The sequence below is a fragment of the Polychytrium aggregatum genome (assembly GCF_025602895.1).
Source record: "Polychytrium aggregatum strain JEL109 chromosome Unknown BJ171scaffold_25, whole genome shotgun sequence".
NCBI classification, from domain to species: Eukaryota; Fungi; Chytridiomycota; class Chytridiomycetes; order Polychytriales; genus Polychytrium; species Polychytrium aggregatum.
The window spans coordinates 286,670-300,821 of NW_026516227.1; the positions used below are offsets into that span (position 1 = coordinate 286,670).

The 14,152-nt window shown below is 60.3% G+C and overlaps 3 protein-coding genes across 3 annotated transcripts; 2 read left to right on the forward strand and 1 right to left on the reverse strand.

Annotated features, from left to right (window-relative positions):
* The first annotated feature begins 1,188 nt into the window (after positions 1 to 1,188).
* Positions 1,189 to 3,814, forward strand: BJ171DRAFT_149525 (uncharacterized protein). Its single transcript, XM_053105768.1, has 5 exons — positions 1,189 to 1,569; positions 1,803 to 1,915; positions 2,019 to 2,082; positions 2,200 to 2,452; positions 2,613 to 3,814. The coding sequence occupies exons 1-5, from the start codon at positions 1,324 to 1,326 to the stop codon at positions 3,578 to 3,580; spliced, it is 1,644 nt and encodes a 547-aa protein (XP_052965375.1). The 5' UTR covers positions 1,189 to 1,323; the 3' UTR covers positions 3,581 to 3,814.
* Positions 3,815 to 6,432: 2,618 nt separating this feature from the next.
* On the forward strand, positions 6,433 to 10,157 carry BJ171DRAFT_624307 (uncharacterized protein). Its single transcript, XM_053115477.1, has 4 exons — positions 6,433 to 7,305; positions 7,624 to 7,680; positions 7,811 to 7,896; positions 8,259 to 10,157. Exons 1-4 carry the CDS (start codon positions 6,679 to 6,681, stop codon positions 10,060 to 10,062), a joined length of 2,574 nt encoding a protein of 857 aa, XP_052965376.1. The 5' UTR covers positions 6,433 to 6,678; the 3' UTR covers positions 10,063 to 10,157.
* A 139-nt stretch (positions 10,158 to 10,296) lies between these two features.
* On the reverse strand, positions 10,297 to 13,064 carry BJ171DRAFT_149568 (ATP-NAD kinase-like domain-containing protein). The gene is made up of 10 exons (XM_053105769.1): positions 12,887 to 13,064; positions 12,692 to 12,792; positions 12,342 to 12,494; positions 12,084 to 12,218; positions 11,872 to 11,972; positions 11,750 to 11,757; positions 11,520 to 11,569; positions 11,262 to 11,374; positions 10,930 to 11,010; positions 10,297 to 10,689 (listed from the first exon to the last, which is right to left on the reverse strand). Exons 1-10 carry the CDS (start codon positions 13,012 to 13,014, stop codon positions 10,531 to 10,533), a joined length of 1,029 nt encoding a protein of 342 aa, XP_052965377.1. The 5' UTR covers positions 13,015 to 13,064; the 3' UTR covers positions 10,297 to 10,530.
* Between the last annotated feature and the right edge of the window lie 1,088 nt (positions 13,065 to 14,152).

Consider the following 14,152-nt stretch of genomic DNA (forward strand, 5'->3'; position numbering starts at 1 on the left):
CTGTCGACGGCGTGCTGTCGCCGCGGCTGTGTCGCCTCTTTGCTCGGCGGCAAGATTGGCCAGAAATGCCCTTGCTTTTTTCTCTTGGTCCCGTCCTGGCTTGCGACTGGCTTGAAACTGGCTTGCAACTGGCTTGGATCTTGCGTGTTTGATACCTTGCTGGGCCGAGGACTTGCTCGCTCGCCCGATTGCCGATAGACTCGCTCGTTCACTTATCCGCTCGCTGGTGGACTTGCTCGCTCTATTGCCTGCCTCGCTCGCTCGCTCGCTACCCTGTGCCCTTGCTTGCCAGACAGCCCGCTTATTCGCTCGCTCGTTCGTTCGTGGTCGTATTTGCCAGGCCGGCTGGTCTTGTCTTATCAGCCCAGTTGCACCCTTTTCTTCTGCCTCTGCTTCTGTCGTTGCCCTGTCCTTCTCCCTCCTTCCTCCCCGCGATCGATAGTTCCCGAATCTCTTCTCCCTCCATCCCTGCGTCTCCCCAATTAGCTCCCTCTCCTGCTTGAAGTCGCCCTTTGCCTGTTTGACGCCATGGTCCCCCAGAAATCCAGACCCATCTTGGTCGCCAACTCGTCGTCAAGTCACCATCGCCGCTCAGCACCCATCAACATGGCGTTTTCGGACACGGCCTCGGAGGAGTCCTTCTCGTCCATCTCGACGTCGCTTTCGTCGGCAAAGAATAAAAGAATCGCCGTCGTGCCGGCTCCGTTGGGCGACTATGCCCCCAACGTCGTTTCGCTCGACGACTATGCCGCTCGCCACAACCATCCTGCTCATGTCTCGGGCTCGCTGTCGTCGTCGGCGTCGGCCTCTGTCGTCGCCCCTGGAAAAAAGAACCGCATCGTGGTATCGACGTCGCCGTCCATGCTGGAAGCCGGCCGCACGCCCAGCGTCAAAGTGGTATGTGTCCAAGGCTTGCCTCGATCCTCCTTCGATCCTCCTTCGATCCTGCCTCGATCCTCCTTCGATCTTGCCCTGTCTGTCCCTCGATCTTGCCGCTCTGCTCCCTCCTCTCGTTCCTCCCCCAACCGCTGTCCTACGCTTGCCGTCCTGTTCGATCCTTGTGACGGCCCTCCTGTCCCGGCGTGTTCCTCGCACGATGACTCTCCTCGCCTCGCCGCCATCCAACGTGTCGTTGTGCGTCACCCTGCGTGCTCGACTCCATTCTCCCACCCTCAACGGACTCAAAAGGAGTGCCTACCTCCCTCTGCTCTGGACTTGACACATCCAGCCACAAGCTATCACTCCATCACGGCGATGACGAGGCTGTACCCACCCATCACTCTCTCTCGACGCCACCCACCTTCATAGCCCCCCCTCCCCCGAATGTCACATTCGCACCTGGACCCGCGCTCTAACCATCCGCCTCGCATCGTGCTGCGACATGCTCTGCAGCGGGCCACTCATGCTCCAAAGAAACCGATCGTGGCCGACCCGGCGTTGGCTGAGGATGCTGCTGCTGCTGCTGCGGCGGCGGCGGCCTCGTCGGGCATCTGCCAGCACTGCCGACAGCATCTCGGACACAAAAGCAGCGCCTCCGATGCCCAGCTCAACGACCGCACCATGCGCAAGGTAGGTTTGCAACCATCTAGCTGTGCAAGCGCCGACCAGGCTGGGCCATATGCGCGCCAAGCCAACTCCGTGGCAGAACGTGTGCGTCAGCGACCGGCTGCAACGGCACGATACCCGATTCGCCGTTCTCCGAGATCGCATGCACATACGACTGGCCACAAGCATATCGCTGTCGAGTCCGTTGCCTCTCCGCCAACCGCTGACCATCTGCTGTGTTCGTACCCCCCCCCCAGATGATGGATTTGGAAATCTCAAACACCTCCCTGCTGGCTGTCAACGCCTCGCTCGAGTCGACGATCCGGCAGCAAGCCCAGTCGATCGAACGACTAAAGCGCAAGCTGGAGAGGTTAGCAGTCTGTCTGCCACGTTGGGATCTGGCTTCCCTTTCTTCCAAGCGCATGTGCTGACTGAGTTTACTTTGGCCCGCGCGGGCTCTCCAATCCCCACAGGAGACGCCGAGACAGCGGTGGCGAGCCCTCCGAGGAAGAACTGGACTCTGTTCGGTCTGAAGAGGTAAGAACAGCCACCACAGCCGTGCTCATCAATGGCCGATGCAGCTGTGCTCCCCTATTGCGACACAGCCCTCTGATCCTCCAATCTCACTCCCATGCTCCTCCCGTTTGTGCCTAGAACCCCGCCTCCCCTTCGTCGGAGCCCTCGGACGACTGCACATACGAGACCATGGCTGCTGAGGCATCTGCAGCCCCTGCCGAATCTGTACAAAGCCCGGAGCCGGCCGAGGACGTGGGATCCAACGAGCCTGAGCTGGATCCCAATGTCGAGTTGATCTACTCCCGAATCTGCCTGACGTTCAAACAGCTGATCGACGATGCCGAGCGCGCTGTTCACTACCGGGCACCCCTGTCGATTGTTCCCGAAGAAGGTTTGTAAAGACGTGCAAGACTCGCCCCCGACGAGATTGCTCGGCATGCGCGGTCCCTGCATTCACGCCGTGATATTGGCGCGTCCGCTGGAGGATGGATCGGCTGGACTGTGCCGCTTGAAGCTTACCCGAATCCATGCAATCTCCGTACTTGCTGTAGAGCGGCCCAGGCGCGAGAAGCTCTCGTTTGAAAACTCGGCGACGTGGCACTGGATGAATTCTCGAGCCAATGTCCCGGTTGCCGGCGATGTGTCCGACGACTATACTCAATCGGACCAAGAGTCGATTGCCGGCTCAGTACCGCCGGCATCCCTGATGGATGTGTCGTTTGTCGATGTTCCGCCTCCGGCCGAGATGTCCACATCGCCGCCCACCAGCACACCCTCCATGTCACGCCAAAAGTCCAAGGTGTCGACACTGTCGAGCGCACTCAAATCACGGTCGGGCGACCCGCTTGTGTCCAAGAAAAAGTCAAGCGAGCACAACAGCACCACCGCCACAATCACAGCCACACCCCTGAAGAAGAAGAGCAGCTGGCCCCAGGCCAGCACTGGACCCAGCACGACATCGCTTTCGTCGTCGCCGTCGCCGTCGTCGTCGCCGCTGACCTCTGCAAGTGCCGCAGTCCGGGGTGGCGCCAAGTCGCTTACGGGACTGTTTTCCAAGCCGCACTCTGCGCGAACAGGAACCGTCGGTCGGCTGACATCGTCCGGCGGCGTTACTCCGCAGCGGATTCGGAGCTCGGCCGGCGGCAACCAGCTTGCTGGAAGCGCAGCCTCGCCGTCGGCGCGGCAGGCCTCTGCCGGCGAATATCCGGCCGGTGGCTCTGCCCAGCAACTCGACCCAAAGGCCACGGCGCTGCTCAAGGAGCGACTGGAAACAGCCATGGTGCTGCATGGAATCACCGAGACCACCTATCCAGATGCCGGGACGCTTGGGAACGACGGGTTTGTGTCGATACCCACCGAGATCTTGGATCAGTTTGTGCAACTCCTGGCTGCAAACGGCAAGCCGTCCCTCCAGAGCGCACACCAGCCTGTCATCAAGTCCAAGAAGCCCGCCCCGTCCACAGGGCACTATCTGGATGACCCCTATCTCGACCTGGACTCGCACCACAAACGGCAGTGAACCAACCATCCCAAGCAAGTCCGGTACTTTCGTATCCCTGACGGTCGTTTTTGGGCTACCTAGCTCTGGGACCCAATTCCGACCACACATCTGCCACCTCAGCGGCAACACCCGCTCTCGCCCCTCAAGTGCAAAGCGGCCAAAGCAGCGCTCGCCAAGTGCCCTTGCTCCCCCACCGCTATGCTCGGGACGGGATAGTCTGGAGCGCTGTCGATTAGCCTTGACCCGCGTTGCCGCATATTCCCTGCCCATGTTGATCGGGCATCCCACTCATGCTGACGGTGTCTCCTGCCGCACTGTCTTGTCCGTTTATTATCTTTTTTTCTGTTTTCCTCTGGCTACATTCACCTCCTTCTCCCAAGCGTTTCTCGTCATGTTCTGCGGACGAGCGGTATTGATGAACCCGATAAGGTGCCACCGAGCGCGGCACCCTCCTCCTTCTCTTCCAACCTTCCTTCCACCCGTTGCTATCGATGTTTTGGATGCCTTCTTGGAACGACAGCAGAGATCTGCAAGGCGGATGTTGCTACTGCTGCTTCTGCTGCTGCTGCTGTGCATGTGTATGTGTGCGTGTATCTATCGAGGCTGAGGGCTGTGACGAGTTGGCAAGCCGAGTTGGCAAGCCGAGTTGGCAAGCCGAGTCTCGGGATCACAGGCTCTCCTGCTCTGGCGAACAGTCCGCGCTTCTCCCCTATTCCTTCTCCCTCCCCTGTCCATTTCTCACTCCCATGTGCTGCCAAGCCCTGTCCATAGTTGCCACAAACTGACTGAACAAAATACACACATAAATCCAGAAAAGCGATCCTCGAGCTAGATGAACTGTCCAAGTTGGCCCTGCGCGGCGACGGCACAACTGCTTGCCTTGGTTTCGTCATTGGCAGGTTGGCCTCCGGCATCGTCCCAGGCCGCCGCGATGCAGACGAGCGGGCTGTCTCCCGCCTCGGAAACCGCCATTGTTGGCGATCGGGGAGACACTCTCCCGCTTCGCGGGTCACGCATCGCCCTGGTGGTCCCTCCTCCAGACCCGCCTCTGCTGCTCGGCATGCAACCCGCCTGTTGCAAGCGCTCGAAGGGTGTACGTCAGCTGAACCTTTGTGGATGTTTGATGCTGGTCTTGGCCGATCGCCGAGCGAGCTGCGGATGAAGGAGGGTGTCGACTGACTGGCGATTATTGCGATGGAATGCGCCTGGATTGGCCGTGGCTGGCTGCTCGGCGACAGTTGATCGGTCCCAGGCAATCACCCTGGGGGCGAGTGGGCATTCCGGCGAGGCGCTCTCCAGGTACTCTCCGCAACTCACTCGTTTATCGGCCCTTGTGGATCGGATTGCTCCCGCCAGCACCACCACCACCACCACCACCACCACCACGCAGCCATTGTCGCCGGCGGAATAGTGATGCTGATACTGAGTAGTAAACCTTGCCGATACTCCCACGATATTCAACATGATCGATCCCAGCCCGACTTGCAACTCGCATGATCGCTGCCACAGCTATCGCCATCCGTCGAGCTGCGTCCTCGATGCTTTCCCTCGCACCCATCCCCCAGTCCCCCGTTGCTGCCCTCCGCCTCCCCGCTCCATCCGTCCCCCAGCCCGCTGGGCTCTCGCCTGGGATGATGCCTCCAATCCATCCGGATCCCTCTCCCCGCTGATCGCGCTTTCTCCCTCCTCCTTCCTCGCCTATCCCCCGTCCTAACTGCTGCTGGCGCCTTTTCCCGCAACACCGGCCTCGGCAACAGTGGCCACGCTCCCTCCCGGGCCTCCCGGTACATATTGTCCGCGCTGCCCCCTCCCACCCTTTCCCTCTCCCGCCTGCGTCTCACGCCTCCCGTCCAGCATCCTCGATCTTCTGCTTGCTTGCTCATCTGCTTGCTTGCTCATCTGCTTGCTTCCTCGCCCATCGGCTCCTTCGACTTCCATTCTCGTTGCTGGCTCTGCACCCCAGTCCTGCGTACTCATCTCTCATAGCTCCCCGCCCCCCGCCTCTTGCTGTACTTTCCGCTGCTCCTGTCGTTTCGCGTCGAACCACTTCCTCCCCACACACGATCGTCCCTTTTGGTCTTCCCGCCCTTCTACTTCTCTGTCGGCGAGCCCAACCACTCGAGGAGACTCGCAGTGGCTCCGCTGGCACTTGCCCTGTTTCCATAGACATTGATAGAATTAGAACCGTCGTCCATCATACACACATATACATTTCACCAGCCGTTAGCCCCCGGACACTCTAGACCTTGTTGTTGACCCGACAACAATACCGCTCGTAAGCCTACAGTTCGAACCCCCGCTGGCGCTCCTTCGAATCGCTCGCTCTTCGTCGTCTCTTGAACCGCCCAGCGCTCGTCCAAACCCGCATCCGTCGCCACGACAGCAGGCTATCGACAAGCGAGCGACCCCGCCCCACCCCACCCCCAGAATCCGTCGTTGTACTCGGAGCGGTGAGTGCGATCGCTGCTTCCCACCAAATCCCAATCCCAGCCGACATTGGCTCTCTCCCTGCTTTCCCGCCACGGCATCCTTGCGCACCGATGCAAAGACGCCCTCCGATACCCACACTCCTTGACTTGCACCATGCGGCCATCATCATCATCATCATCTTGTTTCTGGACCTGAGCCAAATGCACCCTTTGGTGACGTGGCCCCGATGCTGTTTTCATGTCGCCGCACACTCCGATGCCGCTTCCATGCTGCTTCCATGTTGTTTCCATGCTGCCATGCTGTCGCACCACCAATGCGGCTTCCATGTCCCGCTCAATGCCAGTGCCAATACCCGCTTGCTCGTGCTTCTCGTCGTCCGTCTAAACCTCTCGCTGCCCTGGTTGCATCCGCCGCAGACCAGGATTGTCTCTGGTGTTCTCGCCAGAAGAACCTGAAGGTGCCTCCTGCCTCCACATATCTCCGTGTCGGCTTTGCCTCAATCATTCTTGGATCCCACACAACCATCCAGCAACACCCCTGACCCGCACCACCTTTTGGCCGTAACCCAGTATTGCATCTTTTGCATCGCACACCTCGCTCGCAGCACACCACACACCTCGCATATCCCTCACATCCCAGGCCCACTCCCACCCGCACGCTCGAGTCCGTCACTTGTTCCCGCTTGAATGGCTCAGTACGCTCCCGTCACCCAGCCAAGGACATATGATCTTTGGCCCAAGACCCAGCCGGCCTCGGCCGCTGTCCTGTCGCCCCAAACCCAATCTGCTCCTGTCGGCTCGCCGGCACAATACGCGTCCGTCGTTGCGAACATGCCAGCGCCCCCAGGCCCGGCACTGGATACCGAGATTGCCAGCGCCGTCGGGCGGTTCTTGCCGGCCAAGGACACCGTAGAACGCTCCAAGTCAATCTCGTCCCCGCGTACCGAAAAGATCCAGAGCCCGTCCTCTGCCAACCTCAAGATCGCCAGCCATTCGCACTATCGCCCACACTCTGCCCTCATCGAGACGCCCTATCTGCCGGGCTACTACCACATCCCCTATCAGCCTGTGATGACGATCCATCCGTCGGTGTCGCCCTCTGGCCTTTCGTATCTGCCCGAGGGCTCTGTGCCTTGGATAGACTCCAAGGGCTACATGTCGCCCTATCCCGCCCCACACTACTCGCCTGCGCTTGCTGCTGCCCCAGGCTCGCGCGCCGACTCGACGTATTCCATCTATCCGCTGGTTGGCAAGCATCCGGTCTATATGTCTGTCGCGCCACCCGGCGCTGCCGGACTCGAGTTCAAGGAAGGGGTATGTTTGCCGGTATACGGCGAGTGCCTTGCCTTTCGGTGGTGGTTGGCCTCGAGTGCGTCGACCGTCGTCGCTTGCGGTGGTTGCTGTTGTCCGCTTCTGCTCTCGGATTGCACCATTCTCTTCTCTGCCTGGCCCGGCCTGGTCTGGCCTGGTCTGGTCTGGCCTGGTCTGGTCTGGTCTGGCCTGCATTGCACCATTCCTCTGCCCCCACTCCTCTTCCCAGAGCCTGGCCGTGTCTGCAGCCTATTAGCCCACTAGTCCACTAGTCCACTGCCATGGCTGACCAGACTCGCCCCCGACTCCGCATTGTCGTAGGACATTGTCTTGGTTGCCAGCAAGACCTCCCCTGCGTCGCCGCGATCTGCTGCAATGGTGAGTCCTCGTTCCGTCCGCCAGAGGTGCTTCGATTCGGTCCCCCATATCTTTGGTGCCACGCCGTCTCTTGCTCACATTGTATCCAGGCGATGCTGACCGTGCTTATTGGGCGGGCTGTGCTTCCCAGATTGTCTCGCCCCGGTTTGCCGACGGCCACCTGCCATCCCCCAAGCCCGGCGAGTATCTGCTCCAGCTGTTCGAGGATTTGAAATTGTAGGTCGCCGCTGTCTGCCTCTTCCGGGATTCCTGCCGTGCTGGATCGGCCGACGGACGGCCCCGCGTCTGCGCGGCTCGGTCGCTGTCGTCGCAGACACAGCATTCCTCCCGAATGCTCGGCAGCGAGCACCAGACCACGGGCGCGCCGGCCTATCGGGCCCCATGTGCCGCATGGGACAAGGCGCCTCCTGTTGGGCCACGCTGCCTCCTTGCTTGCTTCTGCTCACCCCTCCCTTTTCCATCCGCCTTCCTCCACGGCCTCTCGTCCACTGCTTCTCTTCCGTCTCGCTTGTCCGCTCCTCCATCGGACCCGTCGACTGCTTGCCCTTCTGCAACCCATACCCTTTGTTCGATCTCAGCATCATTGCCACACCCCGCGATATGGTTCCCTTCAATCCCAAGAGCTCGTCCAGCCCGTCGCCGCATGAGGCGGGCAGCCTCGGCATCGACCGAGCACTCGAGTACATCAACACCGGCATCCTGCCCGAGGGCTTCTCCAGCTCCTCAGCCAAGGCCGCCGCGGCTGCTGCCCCCAACCACCCGCTGTCACTCGGCCGGCGCACCGTCTATCCGGCTGCCAAGGCGGGCGTTGCTGTTGCCTCGTCCAAAGCTACTTTCGAGGCATCCGTTCCCGTGCCTGGTGTCGCCAAAAACAACACCAGCATCAATACCAGCACCTCCACCCCGGTGGGGGTCGCTGCGACGCACACCGCTAATGCCAATGGCAGTACCGCAGCCCCAGCTGCCTCGCAGCCCAAGTCGGCTTCGCTCAAGAGAGGTGCAGGAGCCTCCTCGGGCGGAACAGCCAAGCGCACGCGCTCGACCTGGGCGCTCGACAAGGCCATCTACTCGATCGGCGACGACGAGGAACTGCGAAAGATGGGCATCGCCATGAGCGACGACTCGGACGACGACGATCTCGGGCACAGTCTGGCTCTGTCCGCGACGAGCAGACGGTCGGCGCCCCAGCCGTCCACCGAATCTGGCCGTGTGCTTGCCAGGAAGAGCGACGGAGTCTCCAAGAGCGAACCAGAATCGAGGGCTCGAGCAGCCTCTGCGGTTTCGGCCGAGCTATCTGCCGAAACCCTTGTCGGAGGCTCTGGCACCCAGTCCGGCCCAATGTCGGCTGCCACCGGCGAGCTGCGGCGACCTCGGCGCTGCCCTGGAGCCCTGTCGCTGGAATCGCATGCTCCCGCCGAGAAGGAGCATGTCTCGGTCGAGAGCATGACCAGCAATGGCTCCTCCGCTGCCCACAAGTCCGAAGCTTCTGCTGCGGGCTCCAAGCCTGCCAAGCGTCTGACCCGGTCGACCAACGTTCCACCGCCACTCGTCATCTCGACCTCGCCGGCCGCCACAAGCTCCAGCGATTATCCCACCCCCGTCACGGCCACCTGTTCCAAGCGGACCCGAACAAACTCGCAGTCGTCTCTGGGATCTCCTTTGCAAACGACGACACCCACCAGCGCGCGACCGCAGCGACAGAGTGCTCTGCACCAACATGCCCGTCTCTCCGCAAGCCCCTCCGTTCCGTCGGCGACGTCGGATTACAGCTCCATCGGGAGCACGGTGCCAAGCACCGACGGCCGAGACGACGTCGGCGACACGACGCCATCGTACATGCGCAAGCGAGCCAAACCCACAAACACGTCTCCGAAAAAGATCAGCTTCACCTCGACCATCAGCAGCCTCTCCGGTGGTCTCGGCACCCGAGCAGCGTCCGTGGACCGGAACAGCCAAGGCCTCTCCCGGCTGGGAGGAGAGTCGTCTTCGGATCTGCCGAAATCCGAATCGCGGTTCTGCAGCAACACATCCAATGGGCTCAGTCCCTTGGAGCTCTATCGAGACTCGTGTCTCATCGACGAGGCCACCGGCAGCCTTCTCTGTGCCGAGAAGCGCAGGCTCCTGCTGCAAGACATCAAGTCCAAGATCTCGGATATGCAAAAGCAATACAACCACATCCGTAGCCAGCGCGATGCAGGCAAGATCGGTCGTCGGGCCGCGCAAGGACGTACACTCAAGCAGCGCCAGAACTGGGCCCAAGGACTGACGAGGATCGTGCAAGAGTCCCATGACGCCCGCTCGGAAGACGACGCCTTCTACTCCAGCCCGCAAGAGTACGCCAAGAGACAAAAGCTCATGATACACTGTGACTGCTGCGTCTGATTTGGTGTGGGCGATGCCTCCGTTCCCACCCCCTCCCTCCCCCCTGGCGGCAAACCTGTGTCCGACACTGCTCTGCCTGTCTGCCATCCACTCTTTTGTATCTTCTCGCTGCGACGCCTCAATGCCTGTGTATATTTCGATATCTGCTGTTTCTTTCTGTACTTGACCGACATCCGCGCCTTCACTAATATGTCCGCGCGGCAGCCCGATCTGTTGGGAATTTGGCATTTTTTCATAACGAAGCGTCCCGCCATTTGTTATGCTTTATCAATGTCCGCCTCTCCGTTGTTGTACGCCAATACATCAGTGAAAATACTGGGTCGTAACGGATGCACGCAAACTAGAGTGGCGCTTGAGGGGGACGAGGGGAAGCCCGGCGGATCCCTTGCGGCCAAACTGCAAGGCTTGGAGTATGGCGGACGGAGGCATCGGCTGTGCATAATTGGCAGTGCAAGACGGCACCGTCGGCTACATGCTCCACTCGGTGTTCCAGGCGGTCGACTGGTGCAGAACGCTTGTGTTTTGGAAGGTCTGATTCCAGTGGAGCGATTGATTGATGTCCCGTACCCAGTAGCCACCGCCGTCACGCCGGCCGATCGAGGGAATCGGATAGGCCGACATCTTGACCTGACCAAGGCGATTGAAGCAGTTGAGAACCGAGGGGCAGAGTCAGCAGCCGGATAGAGGAGAACTCATGCGCTAGGCCTGTTCAATACGGGAACCACTGTCCAATGGACAGTGCCCGTAGACTGCATCGCATGGCTGGCTGCATCGCATGGCTGGCTGCATCGCATGGCTGGCTGCATTGCATGGCTGACTGGCCGCTCTCTATTGCAAAATTGCGAAAGATGATCTGTCAACACGCACCTCGAGGATATCGCCCTTGTCAAAGTTGAGGTGCAGGCCATCGACCGAGACATCGGCCGTTCCGCGACTGTTGGGCGAGAGCTGGGTCGGAAGAAACGCCAACCGAAGGGCCATCGGTGTGAGATGGCGTCGCTTATTGTCGTCACAAACAGAGGTCACCGGAAGTAGTGGGCCGCACAGCCGAGCCTTGGTTTTGGGTTTGGAACTCCAGTCGAGTGGCCAGAGGGCGGACCCACAGATGTCTTGGTCCTCAATGCAACAGCCTCCACATCTGCAGCTCGGAATGAGGCCAGTTGAACATCCGCCCCTATTGCGACGCCCCAAGATCTCACCTTGAGTCTGACAACCTCATTAGGCGGCAAGAGCACCGGCCGGAACGAAAGCGATCTTGGACAAATCGGGGTCAGCAAGATACTCTGCACGGCCGGGTGCACGATGGAGCCGCCTTGATCGCGTCAGTTGATCCATCGATGGTGGCGGTTGATGGCACAAGAAAGCGCACTTGTTAAAGCCTGAATACAAGTCCGTTGGCGATATCCATCGAGACGATGGGATGACGGGCTGTTGAACTATTGTGCAGAGACACTCACCCGACGACAGTGAATATGCTGTGGAGCCTGTTGGGGTGGCCACAATCAGTCTGGGAATGAAGTAAAGGCCGCATCAGCATTCGCACACTGATCCACCGAGCGGACTTGTGCTCTGAGAACGATCCAGGTTTGAGAGCGAGGCCGTATGCTTGGGATCGCCGAGCCAACGTGGAGACTTGGTGACTATCCCGAACTCCCTTGCGGACTGCCCAGGTGCGGATGGAACTTACCCGTCCCCCTGTGAACAATGGCGTGGCAGCAAGTTAAACCGGCTGTTGTATTGTCTGCTGCACACAGCCAGGACGAACTATCAAGCCAGACGGATGGCAGCGCCAACAGCAATATCACTCACCAATGCATCCGTCAGCCGATCGGCGCCGACATAGCACTCGATCGACGTCAAATGAGGCGAGCGACCACGGTGGAGGGTGATGTCGTTCATGGCTTGTAACTCTATACATCACAGATATGTGGGAGCAAGGGGGACAAATGTTCAGCAAGAGCCGAGCCCACCACCCGCTCACGCCCAAGCCTGCTCCGCATCTCTTAGCAGCCCAAACTTACGATCGATGCCGTCCTCAAATGCATCAGGCTCTGCATTCCCAGCACGCCAGAAGGAGCAGGCAAGCCTCATTCTCAGCGTGAGAGGAACCAAGCCGTTCATGACGATCCGGATGGCGGGCTTGTGATGGTTGAAGCCTGCGTCCAACGATGGTGATGGGAGAGAGTACCCAACCTTTTCAGCAAAGACACAGGCCGATATTGGTGATCTACCGAGTGGGAGAGCGGGCCGATGCGGCTGCTGATCACCAGTGCCCCTACCGAATGGCACAAGGAACCCAAGACTGCCCAGGGAAAACGATAGGATCGGCGGCACTGCCTTCTTGAAGAGCGACGACACATGCAGAATTGTCCCGTCTCCGCCGAGGGTCACCACAAAGTCAACGACCCTGGAGAACTCTTGGAACTCGCATCCTGGGGGACAGCGATCGTTTGAGGCCAGGGAAGATTGAGGAGTACGCGCCGGGACAAACAGCGAAGAGGCGACATGTTATGGCCGGCCTCGGAGAAGTGAATAAACGAGCAACACCGAGCACATCTGCGGCTCCTGTGCTGTCCTGCATCGCTCGAAGCGCCGCGCGATGCAAATGGGTGAATCCCATGAAGCCTACCAGACGGGGCAGTGATGAGGAACGGATACTCCTTTCGATACTTCTCCCATATCACGGGCTCAACGACGATATTGAGATCCGGGAACTCGTCCTTTATCCAGCTGAGAAGAGTCGGGCGCCACCATGAGTCCTTGGCCGAGCCGGCGACAGCAGCGGCAACATTTCGAGCATCAGCAAGCGTCCTGAACTGCACACCTCGTTAGCTCCCTGAAGGACTCGTTGACCTTGGGATCATCTGGCTTCAGGATCACAAGCGCCGTCCGAGGGGCTGCTGTCCACTGGAGCCTGTGCTCTGGTCTGAGACGTGGAGGCATAATGTGCATAATGAGCACACTGCCTGACACAGCGCCATTGCATATGCAGCGAGCACGGGACTCCTTCTCGGGCTTTGCGATGGCAGCGCTGCAACGTACGGTCCTGCCCGGACGGTAGACAAACGGATCTCGGACTGGGGCGTGCTGGTGTCCACTGTCGGGACGGAATGGACATGAGCACATGCAAGGGTCCCGAGACGAGCACGAAAGCGCCAACACACTGCTTGACCCTGCGTTGGCATTTGTGTCTGTGTCTGTGTCCGTGTCTGCATCTGCGCCTGAGTCTGGGTCTGAGTCTGATTCGGCGTGCGGAGAGCTGCCGGGCCTACCTTCGGGTGCTCGACCAACCTCAAAGCAGCTCAGCGACACTTTCTCGGGGAGGGAAAGTGTGCTGTTGGTGCGCACAGGCAGCAGTCGGAATGGAGAGACGGCAGCGAGCGGACGGGCTGATCGCCGATGGCACCGCCCAAGTGCACCGGCCAGATTCAGGAACACATGCCGGCCGATCATGATGCGACAGGCAAGGCAGGCAAGCAGGCAGGCAGGCAAGGCAGGCGAGATGAGGCGAGACCTCTGTCGACCAGGACGGGATTTGAGACCAGGAGCCAGAGGCAGTGCGCAGCCCGTGCGCAGCCGATCGCATCACATGCGACTCACAGCCGTTCTGAACATGGGCCAGGACGAATGTTCTGAACATGGCCGAGCCGGACATCAGCGAGGGCGAGACAAAGGCTGTCCTCGCAGACCACCGGCCCGCCCAATTGGCGCGGCTTGCCCATCCTTTCGTTGCAGGGGGCCGCGCGCCGCATGGTGCATATCCACAGCGAGCTCCTCACTCGCGACTCGTGATCTGGCGACAGATGCATGAACAGCACATCTCTTCGGCAGCATCGCCGCCCGATGCAGCGGTGGAGCTTGATTCCACCCCGTCTTTCCACCAGATATTGGTCCGCTGGGTGCCTCCGGCATGCACGGCGCACCCGCCGAGCCATCCCAGCAGCAGACGACCCGCCTGGTTGGTATCGAGACTCCTCGCGGCGATCAGGTGCCGCTGAGGCGCTCGCAGTGGCTTCTGGTCACACCCCATCCGCACCCGCTAGTTGGTCGTTCGCAAGCACTGCATGGCGGCACGGCCATGTGAAATCAA